The sequence below is a fragment of the Bubalus bubalis genome, chromosome 1 (assembly GCF_019923935.1).
Source record: "Bubalus bubalis isolate 160015118507 breed Murrah chromosome 1, NDDB_SH_1, whole genome shotgun sequence".
Taxonomy (NCBI): Eukaryota; Metazoa; Chordata; class Mammalia; order Artiodactyla; family Bovidae; genus Bubalus; species Bubalus bubalis.
In genome coordinates, this window is record NC_059157.1 from 154,336,680 (window position 1) to 154,354,581 (window position 17,902).

Sequence of the window (17,902 nt, forward strand, 5' to 3'; positions counted from 1 at the left end):
ATCCAATGAAACCATCACAAAAATAAATTTAATTAAGGCCTAAAAATTTTTGTGGTTTTATTAATAATAATGAAAAATAACTTCAAATAAACAGATGAAATGCTAATGTGGGAAAGTACAGAAGAAAGGCAGAAAAGGAATTAATCTTTTACTAATAGCAGATATCCAACCCAATCAGAGAAAAATAAGGCACAGAAGATTCTTTCAGTTTTCTTTAGCTACTTCCTACGAAAGTTTAAGCAACAGCATATCATTTGAACTCAAACACTACAGATCATCATCAATAACTATGGGTTGTGTGCTAGTAAGAGTTAGGATACTATTGTCAGTGAAAGTGAATTAGAAGCCTAGCTCTGCCATTTATTTACAAGTCCTATGATCACAAGTCTTCATCTGTATAAATGGGATAATAAAAGCACATATTTCATTAGGTTATTATGAAAATTAAATGAGATACTATATGTCTAGCAAAACTTCTGACACTTAGAAAATATATTTAAAATGTTAGATGCTTATTATAATATCCACAGTAAGTAAAGCATTTTGTTCATGTAGACCTCATCATAAAATTACTTGAATTTCACTGGCTTCTCACTGCCTGTAGAAATAACTCTAATATCCTTAATATAACATATAAAATGAAAGTGAAAGCTGCACAGTTGTGGACTTTTTGTGACCCCATGGACTGTAGCCTACCAGATTCCTCTGTCCATGAATTCTCCAGGGAAGAATACTGGATTGGGTAGCCTGTTCCCTTCTCCAGGGGAACTTCCCAACCCAGGGATCAAACCCAGGTCTCCCACATTGCAGGTGGATTCTTCATCATCTGAGCCACCAGGGAAGCCCAAGAATATTGGAGTCAGTAGCCTATCCCTTCTCCAGCAGATGTTCCCAGCCCAGGAATCAAACCAGGGTCTCCTGTGTTGCAGGTGGATACTTTACCAGCTGAGCTACCAGGGGAGCTCCACAACATATAACCTCTCATCATTATTACTCTTCTATAAACCAACCCCATTAGACTTCAGTTCTCCAAGTATGCCATACCCACTTTGCCTTCCTCCAAGTATCAATATTTCCACATGAAGTTCATTTTGCATACAACATTCTATGCCATTTTCTCCTTCCTTCAAATTATAAAAATCACATCTTCAAGAGCCCATCCTAACATGCTGACTAATCTAGGTTGACTAGTTTAATGTTCATGAAAATACCTTGCAACTAGAATATGTCAAGACTGAAGATGAAACCCAATGTGCTGAGACTGGCCTGTTGGAAAAATAAAAAGGGTCTAGGTCTGCTTACCTCCAAACTGTTGGTTATATTAGCAATAAATATACTTATGGTTTAAGCCAGAGATTGACAAACTACAGCCCTTGGGCAAATCTAGCCAGCTGCCCATTTTAAAAAATAAAGTTTTGTTGGAATTTAGCTATGCCATTCATTTAGTATTATCTATGGCTGCTTTCATGCTAAAAGGGCAGGGTTTAGTAGTTGCAACAGAGACATAAGGCCCAGGAAGCCTAAGTTATTTACTATCTAGCTCTGCAAAAAAGCTTCCTGCCTTTGGTTTAAAGTACATTTAGTTAGGTTTTGTTACTCATAGCCAGAAGTATCCTAACCCGCACGAGTTAGTTTCCTTTTGAAACATTCATCTGATTTCACTGCAAAAATTTATATATCTTCCTTTCTATATATGCTTATTTTGCCACCTGCATAAAATCTCTCAGTAGGATTGGGCAGCCATTATGTACCGATTACTTAACATACACATAACAAGTAGAAGGCATTCAAATATTGTTGATAGAACAAGTGAACAAATGAATGAGTGAGTGTATCTGATCAATAACCAATAAATATTTATTAACAACTATGTACATTAGGTATTCTGAGTGAGACAAGAGACCATACAACAGCATGCTCTGCCCTCAATGGCTTAAAAATCAGGTTTACAGACTTCCCTGGTGGTCCAGCAGTTCAGACTCTGCATTTCTAATGCAGGGGGCATGAATTCAATCCCTACTCAGGGAACTAAGATTCCACACACAGCACACTGCAGCCAAAACACGAATAAAATAAAATAAAATTGTCTCTTTAAAATAGAAAGAAAAATCAGGTTTAGGAAATAAACATGAAAGCTGTAGAAAACAAATATGTAAGTTATTTCTGAAGCAAAACAGGGGGCATTGTCACATGTAAGTACTACCATACTAAATGTATATATCAATGATAGCCCCACTAAATCCTGATTTTAGATCATACCAAAGGGTATGAATTTGTGTGTACTTAGCACTACCTGGAAGGAAGGGCACACTGACATAATACCACCCTGTCCTATGGGCCACTAAAACCATGAAGGTGACTGAATCAGGCTATTCACTGCTTTCTGGCATCCGTACTCAGGGCCCTTCAACTGACACCTCATGTTTTGACCCTGTTCATTACCTTTGTTGAGATTAAAGAAATAATGACAAATATGATATTATTATCTTATAAACCTGTCATCCAGGAATGTGTCCCTTGAACACAACAAGCTCTGAGTGATCAAAGAATCTAACCTGTACAGCCGGCCCAGACCTTCAAGATTACTGTCACCATGTGAGACCCTTTCCTGAAACTACCCAACCTCCTTATTTATTTATGCTCTTTGCTTCTCTTACCTTTAAAATGCCCCATATAATACTTTATGTAATATCAACTTTATTCTAAAAATGTAAAACTTGGTGAGGTAGAAAGCAAAGATTTAATGACCAGTAAAAATCACAGTCACATCACATAATCATAGTCACGTAATATCTAAAGCATAAACCAAAATGAGGAGGGGAAAAAAGGAACAAGGGGCAAGGAATTTCCTTGACTGACATAATTTATTTGTCCTCTTAGTCCGTATTTCCAGTCTTAGAAACTTACTCTACACGCTCTCTTCTAATCAATCATTCTTCTGACTTTTACCCCTTATCAATATATTTCCCTCATACCCTCTCTGATCCTTATTTCTTTCCAGCTCTGGCTAAGTTAGCCTCCCTATCTTTAAAGCCAGATATCCAACCCTATCTCCTCTAATATTCAACAATCCTTAAAACTAGAAAAGACAGAACTCAGGATTTTATAGGGCAGTGACTGCTCAATGTGCATTAATGGCTACAGGGTGATCAGGGAAAAGAAAGTCACATAATAATGTAACACGTTCCCAAAATCCACTACAAATGGATCATTTCGAAGAATACATAAAAGCCAGTAATCCAGGCAGTTTTATATAGTATCACTATAAATCTGGATAAAAATAAGCATACAGACAACTGTGAAAAAGAAAGGGATGGGAAGAGTTCCATATCCTTCAATAAACTTAATTCTTTACAGAATCAAGATCTCAAGGAATCATATTGAAGATCTTGGTAAGCTCTTCAATTTAACACTGAAAAGTGACACACTAAAAGACAAATACTTGTATTGAAGTATTAAAATGAACATATATAGGGTGTTGAAAGAATGACAAAAGAGGACAAATTCTAAGATGCTCTACTTCACAGAATAAAAGACCCCAATGTCATTTTGGAAAAACAAATAAGAAGCTATAATTTAAGCTAATAAAGATTTCATTTCATTTTAACATCTTCTAATTAAACAAACAGTTTTGAGTGAACTTCAAAATCCAAAAATCCAAACAAAACATTCAAACATCCAAACAAAATTAGAACAACTGTTTTAATGAAAACAATTCCAGAAAAAATAAACTCTGGGTCTCATATGCACATACACTCACCTAACACACACATACATCTTTATATTAATGAAGTCCTCATTCTACATTGAAAGAAGTCTTAGCCAATAGTAAATCATGTAGTTCCCTCCCTTATCATTTTTATTTTTCCCTAAGAGTTTTACAATAAGCTAATATACATCTTCAATCGTAAGTAATCTTCAAATTTTAAGTATCATATTAATGATGAGGGAAATGGAACTTCAGTAACAAATTATGTAAATTTTCCTTTACTGACATAATAAGTTTTGACAGCACAATTTATTTCTAAGATTTATTTTATAAATATTAAATGAAAACAGGAATAGAAAGGAAGTACAGTAAAAATTTGAGATAAGTATTTTAACTTATCTTTTCTTCTTTTTCCATTATATTCTCCTCTTTTTTCCATCTAAGAAAGATATCAGAAGATGAAAATACATTTGATTGCTGCTATGGAATCACTGAGTCACCATTGCTTTAGATTCACTTCAACTTACCCACGTTTGATGTTGTGTAATTCCTTGTCCTTGCCTTTATCCTTTTCCTTTTCTCTTTTCTCCTTATCTCTGCCTTTACGTCGTTCTCTATCCCGAGACCGACTACGTGTTCTTCTGTGACTTGACCTTTCACTGCTTCGACTATGGGAACGTGGCCGAGGTCTTGATCGGGACCTACGGTAAGTAGATTTCATTAAATACATTGAGAATATAATTTGTATTATGAAATAAATTTTTTTTAACTGTCTGAAAGAAAAGGATTTAGTTTTAATTAAGGATTCAGTTAACTGTGTGAAGTGAGCATCTAAAGATGATTCTTTATGAATAAGCATATGTGAAGGAAACATAGGGTGCCAACTTTACAAAAATATAAGGTTTAGTCAAAGAGTGTTTGTTCAGGTGTTCACAGGTCCCTGTTGGCATAACGGATACAAATCTGCCTGCCAACATAGGGGTATGTGTTTGACCCCTGGTCCAGGAAGACCCCACAAGCCTTAGAACAACTAAGACTGTGCACTACAACTACTGAGCCCGCACTTTAGAGTCCATGAGCCGCAACTACTGAGCCTGCCCACCTAAAGCCCATGCTCTGCAACAAAAGAAGCCACTGCAATGAGAAGTCTGTGTACCACAACTAGATAGCAACCTCAGCTCTCTGCAACCAAAGAAGAGCCCACACACAACAACGAACACCCAGTGCAGCCGGTAAATAAATAAATAAATAGAAAAAAACCAAAGTGCGCCAGCCTTGTAGTACTACAACCAGCTTTTAAAAGTGTTTGTTTAGTCAAAAAAGTCTTAAAGTTCAAATCAAGTCTTCAATGCTGAAATCTCTTCAACATAAAATAACAAATCTAAATGGATCTATTCTAATCCCCAAGAATTAGGATCTTCCCCATCCCTACAAACTCTGCTTCTATTAATATATTGATTCAACATAATTTCCTGTATTAGTTACACTAAAACTATTCTTCTATATAATCCAGCTTTTCTTTGCATTAAATGGAGGACAATATTAGGTCGGATATATTATATGCCTTTAAAAAGTAAATATTTTTAAATCTGCCCTATAGTACTGACAAAAAAGTCTCTAACAGATTGATGATCCTACAGACACTATAAAAAACTGTCTGAAGTCACTGAATAGTGACCGAAAGAAGGCAATGACCTATAAAAGGGGAAAAAAATCTTACTATTTAAACATGTTGCTGATTTATTTAACATATTTCAAACAATTAGGTTATGGACCAAAAATAATGAGCAATGACAACACTTGGAAAAAAGAAACAACAATAAAAAAGATTGTTATTTTATGAGTTTCTTTTCTGAGGACAAGCCTAAGTCTGTGCCATGCAGGACAGCTAAAACTCCAACAGAGAACTTTAAAATTTATGGTCTAAAAAATTAGAACAAAGACCCAGGAAAATCATCACCAATTGAAAATTAAAGGGGAATCTTGGAAAAAGAGTCAGGAGAGCCAAAAATTGTAGCTGTAAATGCTATTCAGACCTCTGGCTGAACCTTAACTTAGATCATGCAGGAGGGGCAGACTGCGAACAGCTAAGGAAGAAAGAACTGAACTAAATTTTTAACTGCCCCTAGAGAGACTAAATCATCTAATACATATTAATAAATTCATTTAATTTTCTGCTTTAAAAAAAGGTAAACAAAAAAGGTTATATTCTTCAGAGGAATATAATAGAGTCCATAATATTCAAAACATGACATTCATCATGTCCATGATAAAATTTAGAATTACTAGATATACAATGAACATGAGAAATATAACAAAAGATGAGATGAGATGAGTCAGATATTGAATTAGCAGGCAAGGATTTTAAAGTAGTAGGTATAACTATGTTTGTCCTGAATATAAAGCTAAGAAATTTTAGAAGAAAAATAAGAAACTAAAAAAATTCTGTAACTGAAACAATACAATATATGAAATTAACATTATACTAAAAGAGACCAGAAGCAGATTGGTAGCAACAGAGGGGGGAAAAAGCTCTGTGTACTTGAAAATAAATAAATTGAAATTATCCAATCTGAAGAACTAAGAGGAAAAGGTTGTTAAATGAAAAGAAAAACAGATCTTCTGTAATCTCTGTGACAATATTCAAATGTATAACATGTTTATTTAAACTCAGAAGTAGAGAAGTAGAGAAAATAATGAGATAGAAATCAATGTTTTTTTAAAGTGGTGGCTAAAATTTCCCCAGATTCAGTGAATAAAAAATTTACAGGGACTTCCCTGGTGGTTCAGTGGTTGAGAATCCACCCCTGTAATGCAGAGGGTGTGGGTTCAATCCCTGATTAGAGAACTGAGATCCCACATGCCTTGGAGAAAGAGCCCATGTGCCACAATGAAAGATTCTGTGTGATGCAACGAAGATCCTGCCTGCCACAACTAAGATGCAGCCAAATAAATAAATATTTTTTTAACTTACAGTCAAGAAGTTTAATGAACTCCAGAATAAATGTGAAGACCATGACTAGTAATACCATAGTAAAGCTCATAAAAACCAAAGATAAAGCAAAATCTTGAAAATAGTCAGAGAAAAATTGACACATTACATACAAGAGAACAATACATGAATTATCACCGGCTTCTCACAGAAACAATTAAGATCAGAAGACGTGGAACAAAATTCTTAACGTGGTGAAGGGGCGGGGGAAACCAAACTGTAATGTTATACCCAGCAAAAATATCCCTCAAAAAATAAAAGTAAATCAAAGGCATTTTTGAGATAAAGGAAAAGTAAATCATAATCATCAACAGTTAATGATGTAAATTACAGTCTGTATTCAAGACATTTCTTCAGGCTAAACAGAATGATAAATGGTGGAAACTTGGGCCTTTAGAAAAGAAATAAAGGCCACTAGAAATGGTAAATCTAAGGGTAAATTAAAAAAATACTTCTCTTAATTTAGTTGAAATACATATGTACTTAAAGTAAAAATTACAGTGTTTTACTATAGGGTTTATAATTAAAGTAGATATAATGTATGTAATCTCTAAAGAATAAATAATGGGGCAGGTAAATGAACATATAGAGTTAGAAAGTTTTTACATTTCACATGAACAGTGAAATATTAACTCTAAGTACACTGAAATGGTAAGGGTATATATGTAATCCTTACATTGACCATTTATAGGAGAAAAAAAAAGGAGGAAGAGGAACAAAACACAAAGAAGTAAAGCTAAAAACCCAAATGAGGAACCAAAAGAGATTTCTTTAAAAATATTCATTAACCCAAAAGGAGGCTGAAAAGGCTCCCATGTCTTTCCATAAGACTTTCAAGATTAAGCAATTCCTGACCAAAAAACAATAGCAGAGTTGTTCCATTCTCCAATAGATTCGGATGAAAACAAGTAATAAATCAAGTATAACTCCAAGATGAGACACTGGAGAAGAAGAATCAAGCTGGGTCTATATGAAATCACACAAGAGATGGCACAAAGTCGCTTACATCCTACCATATCACTCTGAAAGTGTCACTACTATCTGGACAGTCAGATGAGTCTTATTGGGAAAATGATTTTTCTCTTTGTTTCTATAGTTTTGCAGTAGCAGGTTGGTTTGGTAATAAATACCTTTTGCTTGAGAGGGGAAAAAAAGCCAGAGTGCAACACAAAACTATAAACTATCAACAAGATAATGTACTTTTTTCCATCTAAAATTTTTTATTTTATATTCAGTTCAGTTCAGTTGCTCAGTCGTGTCCGACTCTTTGCGACCCCATGAATCGCAGCACACCAGGCCTCCCTGTCCATCACCAACTCCCGGAGTTCACTCAGACTCACGTCCATCGAGTCAGTGATGCCATCCAGCCATCTCATCCTCTGTCGTCCCCTTCTCCTCCTGCCCCCAATCCCTCCCAGCATCAGAGTCTTTTCCAATGAGTCAACTCTTCACATGAGGTGGCCAAAGGACTGGAGTTTCAGCTTCAGTATCATTCCTGCCAAAGAAATCCCAGGGCTGATCTCCTTCAGAATGGACTGGTTGGATCTCTTGCAGTCCAAGGGACTCTCAAGAGTCTTCTCCAACACCACAGTTCAAAAGCATCAATTCTTCGGCGCTCAGCCTTCTTCACAGTCCAACTCTCACATTAGAGAATAGTTAATTAACAATGTTGTGTTAGTTTCAGGTGTACAGCAAAGTGATTCAGTTATACATATACATGTATTTTTTTTTTCAAATGTTTTTCCCATTTAGGTTATCACAGAGTATTGTGTAGAGTTCCCTGTGCTATACAATAAGTCCTTGATGATCAAGATATGCACTAAATATAGATAAATCATGTAAACACAGAACAGCTGGAATGAATACACTAATATCAAATAAACTAAACTATCACCCTAGACACTAAGAAACTAACATATCACCCCAATTAAAAAATGGATACTTCATGATGATCAAATGGTCAATTCATAAGTATAAATCATACAAAATATGTTTATCTGACCACAGCAGAATTAAGTCAGAATTCAGTAACAAGGTCTAGGGAAAAAATAAAAAGTGTAGAAACGAAATAATACACTTCTAAATAAATCATGGATCAAGTAAGAAATCACACACAAAAAAAGAAAATATTTTGAACTGAAAGACAATAAAAATATAGCATTTTAGAATCTGTGTGATGAAACTAAAGCAAAGTTTAGAGGGAAATTTATAGCTTTAAATGTTTACATCAGAAAAGAAGAAAAGTCTAAAATCAATTACTTAAGGTTCCATCTTAAGAAGCTAGACTAAGAAGAGAAAAGTAAACTCAAAGTAGGTAGAAAAAGGAAACATTAAAAAGCAAAAATCAATGGAACAGAAAGCAATAAAGAAAATTAACAAAGCCAAACTCTGGTTTCCCAAGAATATCAACAGATTTGGTAAATCCCTAGCTACACTAATCAAACAAATAAGAAACAAGAAAACACAAATCATCAAAGAGATTTAAAAAAAAGATTGTTGATAAGGAGATCACATGAACTAGTCTTGGGTACTCAGGACATATATAGGGCTTGAAGAAAACTATATGAGGTTCACTGGTAGTAAGTTCTGTTCTTTTTCATCCCTAAGTGGTTCATTCAGTGAGTAAAGAGCAATACTGCATCATGAGATCACACACTTTTTTTAAAAAGTGATTTTGAGAAGCGACAATATTTATTGCCAGCAATAAAGAATCCGTCTGTCAATGCAAGAGATGCAGGTTCAATCCCTGGGTTGGGAAGATCTTCTAAAGAAGGAAATGGCACTGCTCTCCAGTATTCCAGCCTGGGAAATCTCACGCACAGAGGAGCCTGGAGGGCTACAGTCTGTGGGGGTCACAAAGAGTCAGACCCAACTTAGCAACTAAACAAACAACAAAACGAAACAATATTTATTGCTAGGAATGTCAATATGGGTTTATTATCCTAATTTACAAAAGGTAAATTTGCAGGATTTTCTCTTTGACTACTTCCTCTCTTAATTCTGACACACTCATCTTCCACATAAAATTTTAATTTAGCAACAATTTAATACTTTGGCCACCTGATGTGAAGAACTGACTCATTTGAAAAGACCCTGATGCTGGGAAAGATTGAAGCCAGGAGGAGAAGAGGTCGACAGAGGATGAGATGGTTGGATGGCATCACCGACCCAATGGACATGAGTCCATTGTAAACTCCGGGAGTTGGTGATGGACGGGGAGGCCTGGTGTGCTGCAGTTCATGGGGTTGCAAAGAGTCAGGCACGACTGAGCGACTGAACTGAACTGAACTGCCCTACAGACACTTATATATTCATTTCTAGTTAAATATTTTATTATATGTGGATATATAAAAATTTTAAGATAATTCTAAAATCTTTGAATAATATTCAGTCAGACTTTAAAGTTTTTAGATGAAAAGAAAGCAATAATAATAAAAAAGGGGGAGACCTTTTTTGTGATAACCATGGCCATTACATATACAGTATACACGTGCACACACACACACACAGAGTATATTATCTTAATTTGGTTTTACATTATAATTCTGGCAATTAGTTTTCACTGAACTAGTGAAAATATAGAATAGCAAAAGAGAAATGAGTCAAACATTAGCTTAAACTCTTAACAACAAATCCCTAAGAGCTTTTCTTTTTTTTAAATAAAACTTTTAAGTTCATTTCTAAATGAGAGTCCCCTTGGACTGCAAGGAAAGTCCAATCCCCTTGGACTGTGAAGAGATCAAACAGCCAGTCCTAAAGGAAATCAACCCTGAGTATTCATTGGAAGGACTGATGCTGAAGCTGAAGCTCCAATTCTTTGGCCACCTGATGCAAAGAGCCAACTCACTGGAAAGATCCTGATGCTAGGAAAGATAAAAGGCAGGTGGAGAAGGGGATGACAGAGGATGAGATGGTTGGTTGGCATCACCAACTCAATGGACATGAGCAAGGTCCCGGAGATGGCGAAGGACAGGGAAGTCTGGCATGCTGCAGTCGATGGCGTCGCAACGAGTCGGACATGACTGAGCAACTAAACAACAAGAACAACTAAGAAAAATACACTATTGGACAAAATGTAGACTCATTTGTGGACCATAGATAAGGCAGATAGTGGCAAAATCATGTATTTATGGTATCTTAAAAACTAAATGCATATGCTCTTAATATATCCAAAGCCAAAGAAGTATTAAATCTAAACAAAATAAATTCTCATATAACGCTGTCGTCAAACAAGTTACTTTCTTTCTGGACATCTGTTTCCTCACCTATAAAATGTTGATAATATCTACCATTCAGGATTATTATAAGGATTAAATAGTAGTACCTGCTGAATCATGAGATAGCAGACAGGTGATTTGGGAGTAGCCAGGCACTGAGAAAAAAGTAACTGTGGGATGTGCTAATCCAAATGAATGAGTAAAACCTGAGTCAGAACATATGAACTGTTTCCCTCAAACCACAGCTAATCCAGTACAGAGAAGTATTAAGCTTCTGACAGACTTTTAAAATGTTAAGTCTGACTAAGGATTACAGTTTCAATATATTTCTTTTATATAGGAAGGTATATAATAATAATCTTGATTAAAGATTATTGTCTTCTCTACAGGAAACCTTAGCAACCAAATACATGATATTCGCCAGTTTTCTATAACAGGAAAATAGTATCACTCATCATTCAAGCCTTTGGAAAATAAAGAGAGATACTTTTTAGAGTCCAGGAAGGCATTATAACATAAGGACAAAAGACCTAAACTAGCCCTTTCCCAGAGAAACCAGAAAGTAGGATAATTCAATCACCATCACAGCAAAAATAAACACCACAACTAGAAACCTTCTATCAATTACTATCTGCCTCACTCTTCCCACTGCAACTATTTTCCTAATCTCTACTCCTTCCAACCTACCCAATAGCTGAAATAAACTCAATTATCTCCAAATTCATCTTATAATTTTCCCTAACACAAAGACTCGACTGTAGAAAACACATGCCTACCATTTTACAAAAATATTTTGTCCGTTATGTCTTCATACAAGCAACATATGCCATTCTGAAATATTTTTTTTATGAATATTGCTGATATGGCTCAATGACCTATGATAGCAATAGCACATGCATAGTTTAAGTCACTCATAAGGTCAAATTAAAAGAAAACAGTAAGTTTTAAAACACCATAGTATACAATATAAGCTACTAGCTTCCCCCCCTCCAATGTTTTAATATTCATTATTTTAATTATCATATTGTAGGCCTCTTAACTTTGCTTATAGACTGCAAGAAGCAAAACATAACTCTGGAGAGAATAAACAGAAAAAAGATAGCAAATCCAAAACACAGTTTTTACAACAATATTATTAAAGGCTGTTAAAAAAGGACCACAAAATCAAATATATATTTTAAATGAATTAAGCTGCTGACTTCTTTGCAGTCATAAGAATTACACAATTTTGAGTAAAATACACATCCTAGACTATTAACAACCCTGTTTACTTTATTAAGTAAATTTAATTACATATTTGAAGGATCTCCATCAAGAATAAAAACTAAAGAGTTTTCCTACTTGACCACAGAAACAAAAAGTCAAAGAAACTATACTACAATTTCCAATGTTATTTTCCCCTCATTCCTTAAATAAATACCTTTCTGATAAATCACTCTAGAAGTCTCTAGAGTACCAAAGCCAATATGGAGATATATTATAACCAAAGAAACATTTGATAAAAAATGTGGCACTCTAGAACACACAATATATAAGTAATAAATGGACAGTAAGATGTCTATTATACCAGATAAATGCTTTCAATATCTACACAATAGGAAGAATCACCATAACATCCCTACATAAAATGAATTACTGCCCTCAAAAACCAATTTGTCAAGTTTCTTAATTGGCTAATAAATTCTAAACACATGTAATCAAAATAAATATCCTAATATTTTATCTTTCAAAAAAATAACGACAATACTTCAAATAGTCTCAAGTAGAATACTATAAAATAGACTATATTTACCATAAAATAAAACAACTATAATTAAAATTATATTTATAATTTTATATTGATTAAACTAACATGGATTCCATGTCAAGATGACATTTTGAACTCAGATATCTACTTTCATCTCCAAAACAACCAAAATCATACCAAACAGGAATTAAAAAAAAAAAAGACATATGCTCAGGGAGAGAGATACACTTTTGAAAAGGGAAATGTCCACTTGCGGCTTGGTGGTAAAGAGAAGCAGAAAACAAGGTGCTGAAGCTCAGGGCTCTATAAAAACAAGAGGACATCAAGGATCTGAAAACAGACCTAGCTTTCCCCATAAAGTTTCCCACTTATTAAAGAAATTCCACCTCACTGCATTAATGATAGCATACTGCCATTTAAGAAATCTTATAAGTCACACAAAACCTTCAGCCCATCAATTAAATTGTCTGTTACTGCCAATCCAGGAAAATTTTGTACATTATCATAAACAACAAAAAAGAATCTAGAGAAATCCCTGGAGGTCCAATGGTTAAGACTCTGAGCTCTCACCGGCAAGGGCTTCAGTTTAATCCCTGAATCTAACATCCATACAAAGCAACTAGAAGAAAACAAGCAAAGTTAGACCCAAAGTTTTCAACTGATAACAAACATACACCACAAAAAAACAGAGCAGAAGAGACTATAAAATTCAAATATGAATTTTGGTTGTTGTTCAGTTGCTAAGTTATGTCTGATAACTCTTTATGACCCCATGGACTACAGCACACCAGGTTCCTTTGTCCTCCACTATCTCCCAGAGTTTGCTCAAATTCATGTCCATTGAGTCAGTGATGTTAACTAATCATCTTACCCTTCTTCTTTAGACTTCATTATTTTCCAGCATCAGGGTCTTTTTCAATGAGTCAGCTATTTGCATCAGGTGGTCAAAGTATTGGTGCTTCAGCATCAGTCCTTCCAATGAATATTCAGGGTTGATTTCCTCTATGATTAACTATGGAGAAGGCAACGGCACCCCACTCCAGTACTCTTGCCTGGAAAATCCTATGGACGGAGTAGCCTGGTAGGCTACAGTCCATGGGGTCACTAGGAGTCGGACACAACTGAGGGACTTCACTTTGACTTTTCACTTGCATGCACTGGAAAAGGAAATGGCAACCCACTCCAGTGTTCTTGCCTGGAGAATCCCAGGGACGGGGGAGCCTGGTAGGCTGCCCTCTCTCGGGTCGCACAGAGTCGGACACGACTGAAGCAACTTAGCAGCAGCAGCAGCAGGATTAACTAGTTTGATTTCCTTTCAGTCTAAAGGACTCTCAAGAGTTGTCTCTAGCACCACAATTTGAAAGCATCAATTCCTTCAGCACGTAGCCTTCTTTATGGTCCAAACCTCACTTCCATACATGACTACTGGGAAAACCAGAGCTTTGACTATACGGACCTTTACCACAAAAGTGATGATTTTGCTTTTTAGTATGCTGTCCAGGTTTGCCACAGCTTTCCTCTCAAAGAACAAGCATCCTTCAATTTCATTACTGCAATCACCATCTGCAGTGATTTAGGAAGACTGGTGATGTCCATGTGTACAGTCATCTCTTATGTTGTTGGAAAAAGGTGTTTGCTATGACCAGTGTGTCTCTTGGCAAAACTCTGTTACCTTTTCCCTGCTTCGTTTTGTATTCCAAGGCCAAACTTGCCTATTATTCTGGGTATCTCTTGACTTCCTACTTTTGCATTCTAATCCCCTATGATGAAAAGAACTTTTTTTTTTTTTTTTTTGGTGTTAGTTCTAGGTCTTATAGGTCTTCATAGAACCAGTCAACTTGAGCTTCTTTGGCATTACTGGTTGGGGCATAGACTTAGATTACTGTGACATTGAATGGTTTGCCTTGGAAATGAACCGAGATCATTGTGTCACTTTCGAGGCTGCACCCAAGTACTGCATTTCAGACTCTCTTGTTGACTATGAGGGCTACTTCATTTCTTCTAAGAGATCCTTGCCCACAGTAGTAGATATAATGGTCATCTGAATTAAATTCGCCCATTCCCGTCCATTCTAGTTGACTGATTCCTAAGATGTCAACGTTTAAGCTTGCCATCTCCTGCTTGACCATGTCCAATTTACCTTGATTCATGGGCCTAACATTATTCCAAGTTCCTATGCAATACTGTTCTTTACAGCACTGGACTTACTTTCACCACCAGACACATCCACAACTGAGTGTCATTTCTGATTTGACGCAGCTGTTTCTTCTTTCTGGAGCTATTAGTAATTGCCCTCTGTTCTTCTCTAGTAATGTATATTGGACACCTTGCAATCTTCAGGAGCTCATCTTCCAGTATATTTGTTGACTTTTCATACTGTTCAAGGGGTTATCACAGCAAGAATATTAGACTGGGTTACCATTTCCTCCTCCAGTGGACCACATTTTGCCAAAACTCTTCATTGTGACTTGTCAGTCTTGGGTGGCCCTACATGGCATGGCTCACAGCTTATGATGGGCCATAAAGCTAATCTCAACACATTTTAAAGTTGAAAGGTCTTCAGGCTTTGGTCTCTAACAATAGTGAAGAAAAAAGAAAGAAACAAAAGACAACTAGAAAAGCCTCTAAATGTTTGGAAATAAAGTAACATATTTTTATATAACACACAAGAAAGGTGAAGTCACAGTTTTATTTGAACTAAATGAAAACTAAAATATGGCACATCTAAAATGTGTAGGCTACAGCTGAAGTATAAAAAAGAGGATTTGTAGCATTGAATACGTGTATTAGAAGAGAATAAAGCTAAAATAAATGATCTAAGCTTCCATCTCAAAGAATTAAAAAAAGAATGGAAAACTATACTCAAAGAAGGAAAAATGCACCAGGGGATAAGAGGAAGGAGGAATAAATTGGGAGACTGGGATGATATATAGACACTGCTGCTAAGTCGCGTCAGTCGTATCTGACTCTGTGCGACCCCATAGACGGCAGCCCACCAGGCTCCCCCGTCCCTGGGATTCTCCAGGCAAGAACACTGGAGTGGGTTGCCGTTTCCTTCTCCAATGCATGAAAGTGAAAAGTGAAAGTGAAGTTGCTCAGTCATGTCAGACTCTTCGCGACCCCATGGACTGCAGCCTACCAGGATCCTCCATCCATGGGATTTTCCAGGCAAAAGTACTGGAGTGGGTTGCCATTGTCTTCTCTGGATATATAGACACTACTATGTATAAAACAGGTAACTAGTAAGGACTTAGTGTAGCACAGGGAACTCTACTCAATACCCTATAATGACTTATGTGAGAAAAGAATCTAAAAGAGAGTGTGTACTTAGCCGCTCAGTCGTGTCCAACTCTTTGTGATCCTATTGATTATAATCGATGGGATTCTCCAGGCAAGAATACTGGAGTGGGTAGCCATTCCCTTCTCTAGGGAATCTTCCCAACATAGGAATCAAACATTATATATATACATATATATATATAACAGATTCACTTTGGTGTACACCTGAAACTAGCACAACACTGCAAATCAACTATACTCCAATAAAAAAAATTTTTTTAAAAGATAGTAAAAGGAAAGAAACTTGAAAAGCAAAAAATGAATTAACCAGAATATCAAGAAGGACAAAGTTGATTTTCGGAGAAGATTAATAAAGCTGATAAATCCTTGGTGGAAATGACAAAGAAAAATAAATCGCAAATAAAATAATCATTTCTGCAGTTAAATGGCCTTTTGCTCCTAAGCATTAAAAGCTATGGAAATAGCCCTCCCACTATAAACAAGTAGAAAAGCAGACAAAATGCGTATAACAACTATGTCAGACATTGGACAAATGGCAGCATACAAGTGTGACTCCCTAAGAAAAGGCAAACAAAAAAATGGGAACCCTGGGATTGCCCTGGCTTACTGCCATGAGGAAGTTTCCAACCAACAGAGCATGGAGAGAAAGATTTATAGACTTGCTGAGCTAGGGAGACAGAGACAAACCTTCAAAGAGGCTAAAGTACTAAGTTTTTTAAGGCATTATACCAAAGAGAAGAAGTTGGACAGAAAAGGGATTCTATAGAAATCTGCATAGGCTCTTTAGTTCTTTGACAAGTTCCAATCTACAAATATGTGAGATTAAATGCCAAGAGACCATGAAAAAATACACTGGACAGCAATACAAATTCAGAATATCATATGGGAGAGAAATAGTGTTCTACCAGTCAGAGTTGAGACACTTTGTACATAAGGTATTGTATGGAGTCAAGTATTAATTTTGGAGCTAAATTAGCCATAGAATAAAGGTACTCTGGATCCATCCTAACAGAGCTGAAAAGCAAGCCTTGATATTGTCAAAATACTACCTGGTGAAGTTAGATCATTGCTACATGAGGCTTACTATATTATTATCTGTTTTAATGAATGCTTAAAATTTTCCACTCAAAGGCTAAAATAATTATTTGAAACATCATGCCTTCTTTATGGTACAACTCTCACATCCATACATGACCACTGGAAAAACCATAGCCTTGACTAGATGCACCTTTGTTGGCAAAGTAATGTCTCTGCTTTTGAATATGCTAAGTTGGTCGTAACTTTCCTTCCAAGGAGCAAGCAAGCATCTTAATTTCATGGCTGCAGTCACCATCGGCAGTGATTTTGGAGCCCTCAAAATAAGGTCTGTCACTGTTTCCTCATCTATTTGCCATGAAGTGATGGGACCAGAAGCCATGATCTTAGTTTTCTGAATGTTGAGTTTTAAGCCAACTTTTTCACTCTCCCCTTTCACTTTCATCAAGAGGCTCTTCAGTTCCTCTTCCCTTTCTGCTATAAGGGTGGTGTCATCTGCATATTTGAGGTTATTGATTCCCAGCAACCTTGATTCCAGCTTGCCTTTTATCCAGCCCAACATTTCACATGAGGTACTCCGCACATAAGTTAAATAAGCAGGGTGACAATATACAGCCTTGACGTACTCCTTTCCCAATTTGGAGCCAGTCTGTTGTTCCATGTCCGGTTCTAACTGTCACTTCATGACCTGCATACATGCTTCTCAGGGGGCAGGTAAGGTGGTCTGGTATTCTCATCTCTTTAAGAATTTTCCAGTTTGTTGTGATCCACACAGTCAAAGACCTTAGTATTGACAATGAAACAGAAGTAGATGATTTCCTGGAATTCTCTTGGCTTTTCCTATGATCCAACAGATATTGGCAATTTGATCTCTGGTTCCTCTGCCTTTTCTAAATCCAGCT

At 36.1% G+C, this 17,902-nt stretch overlaps 1 protein-coding gene across 1 annotated transcript in view; it reads right to left on the reverse strand.

The window, feature by feature from the left end:
• The window catches only part of RSRC1 (arginine and serine rich coiled-coil 1), a 350,213-nt gene that overhangs the window by 237,726 nt on the left and 94,585 nt on the right, over positions 1–17,902 (reverse strand). Inside the window, exon 4 of the mRNA XM_006079554.4 lies at positions 4,237–4,410. Coding sequence (XP_006079616.2) covers positions 4,237–4,410 — 174 coding nt within the window. The remainder of the gene's footprint in view (positions 1–4,236; positions 4,411–17,902) is intronic.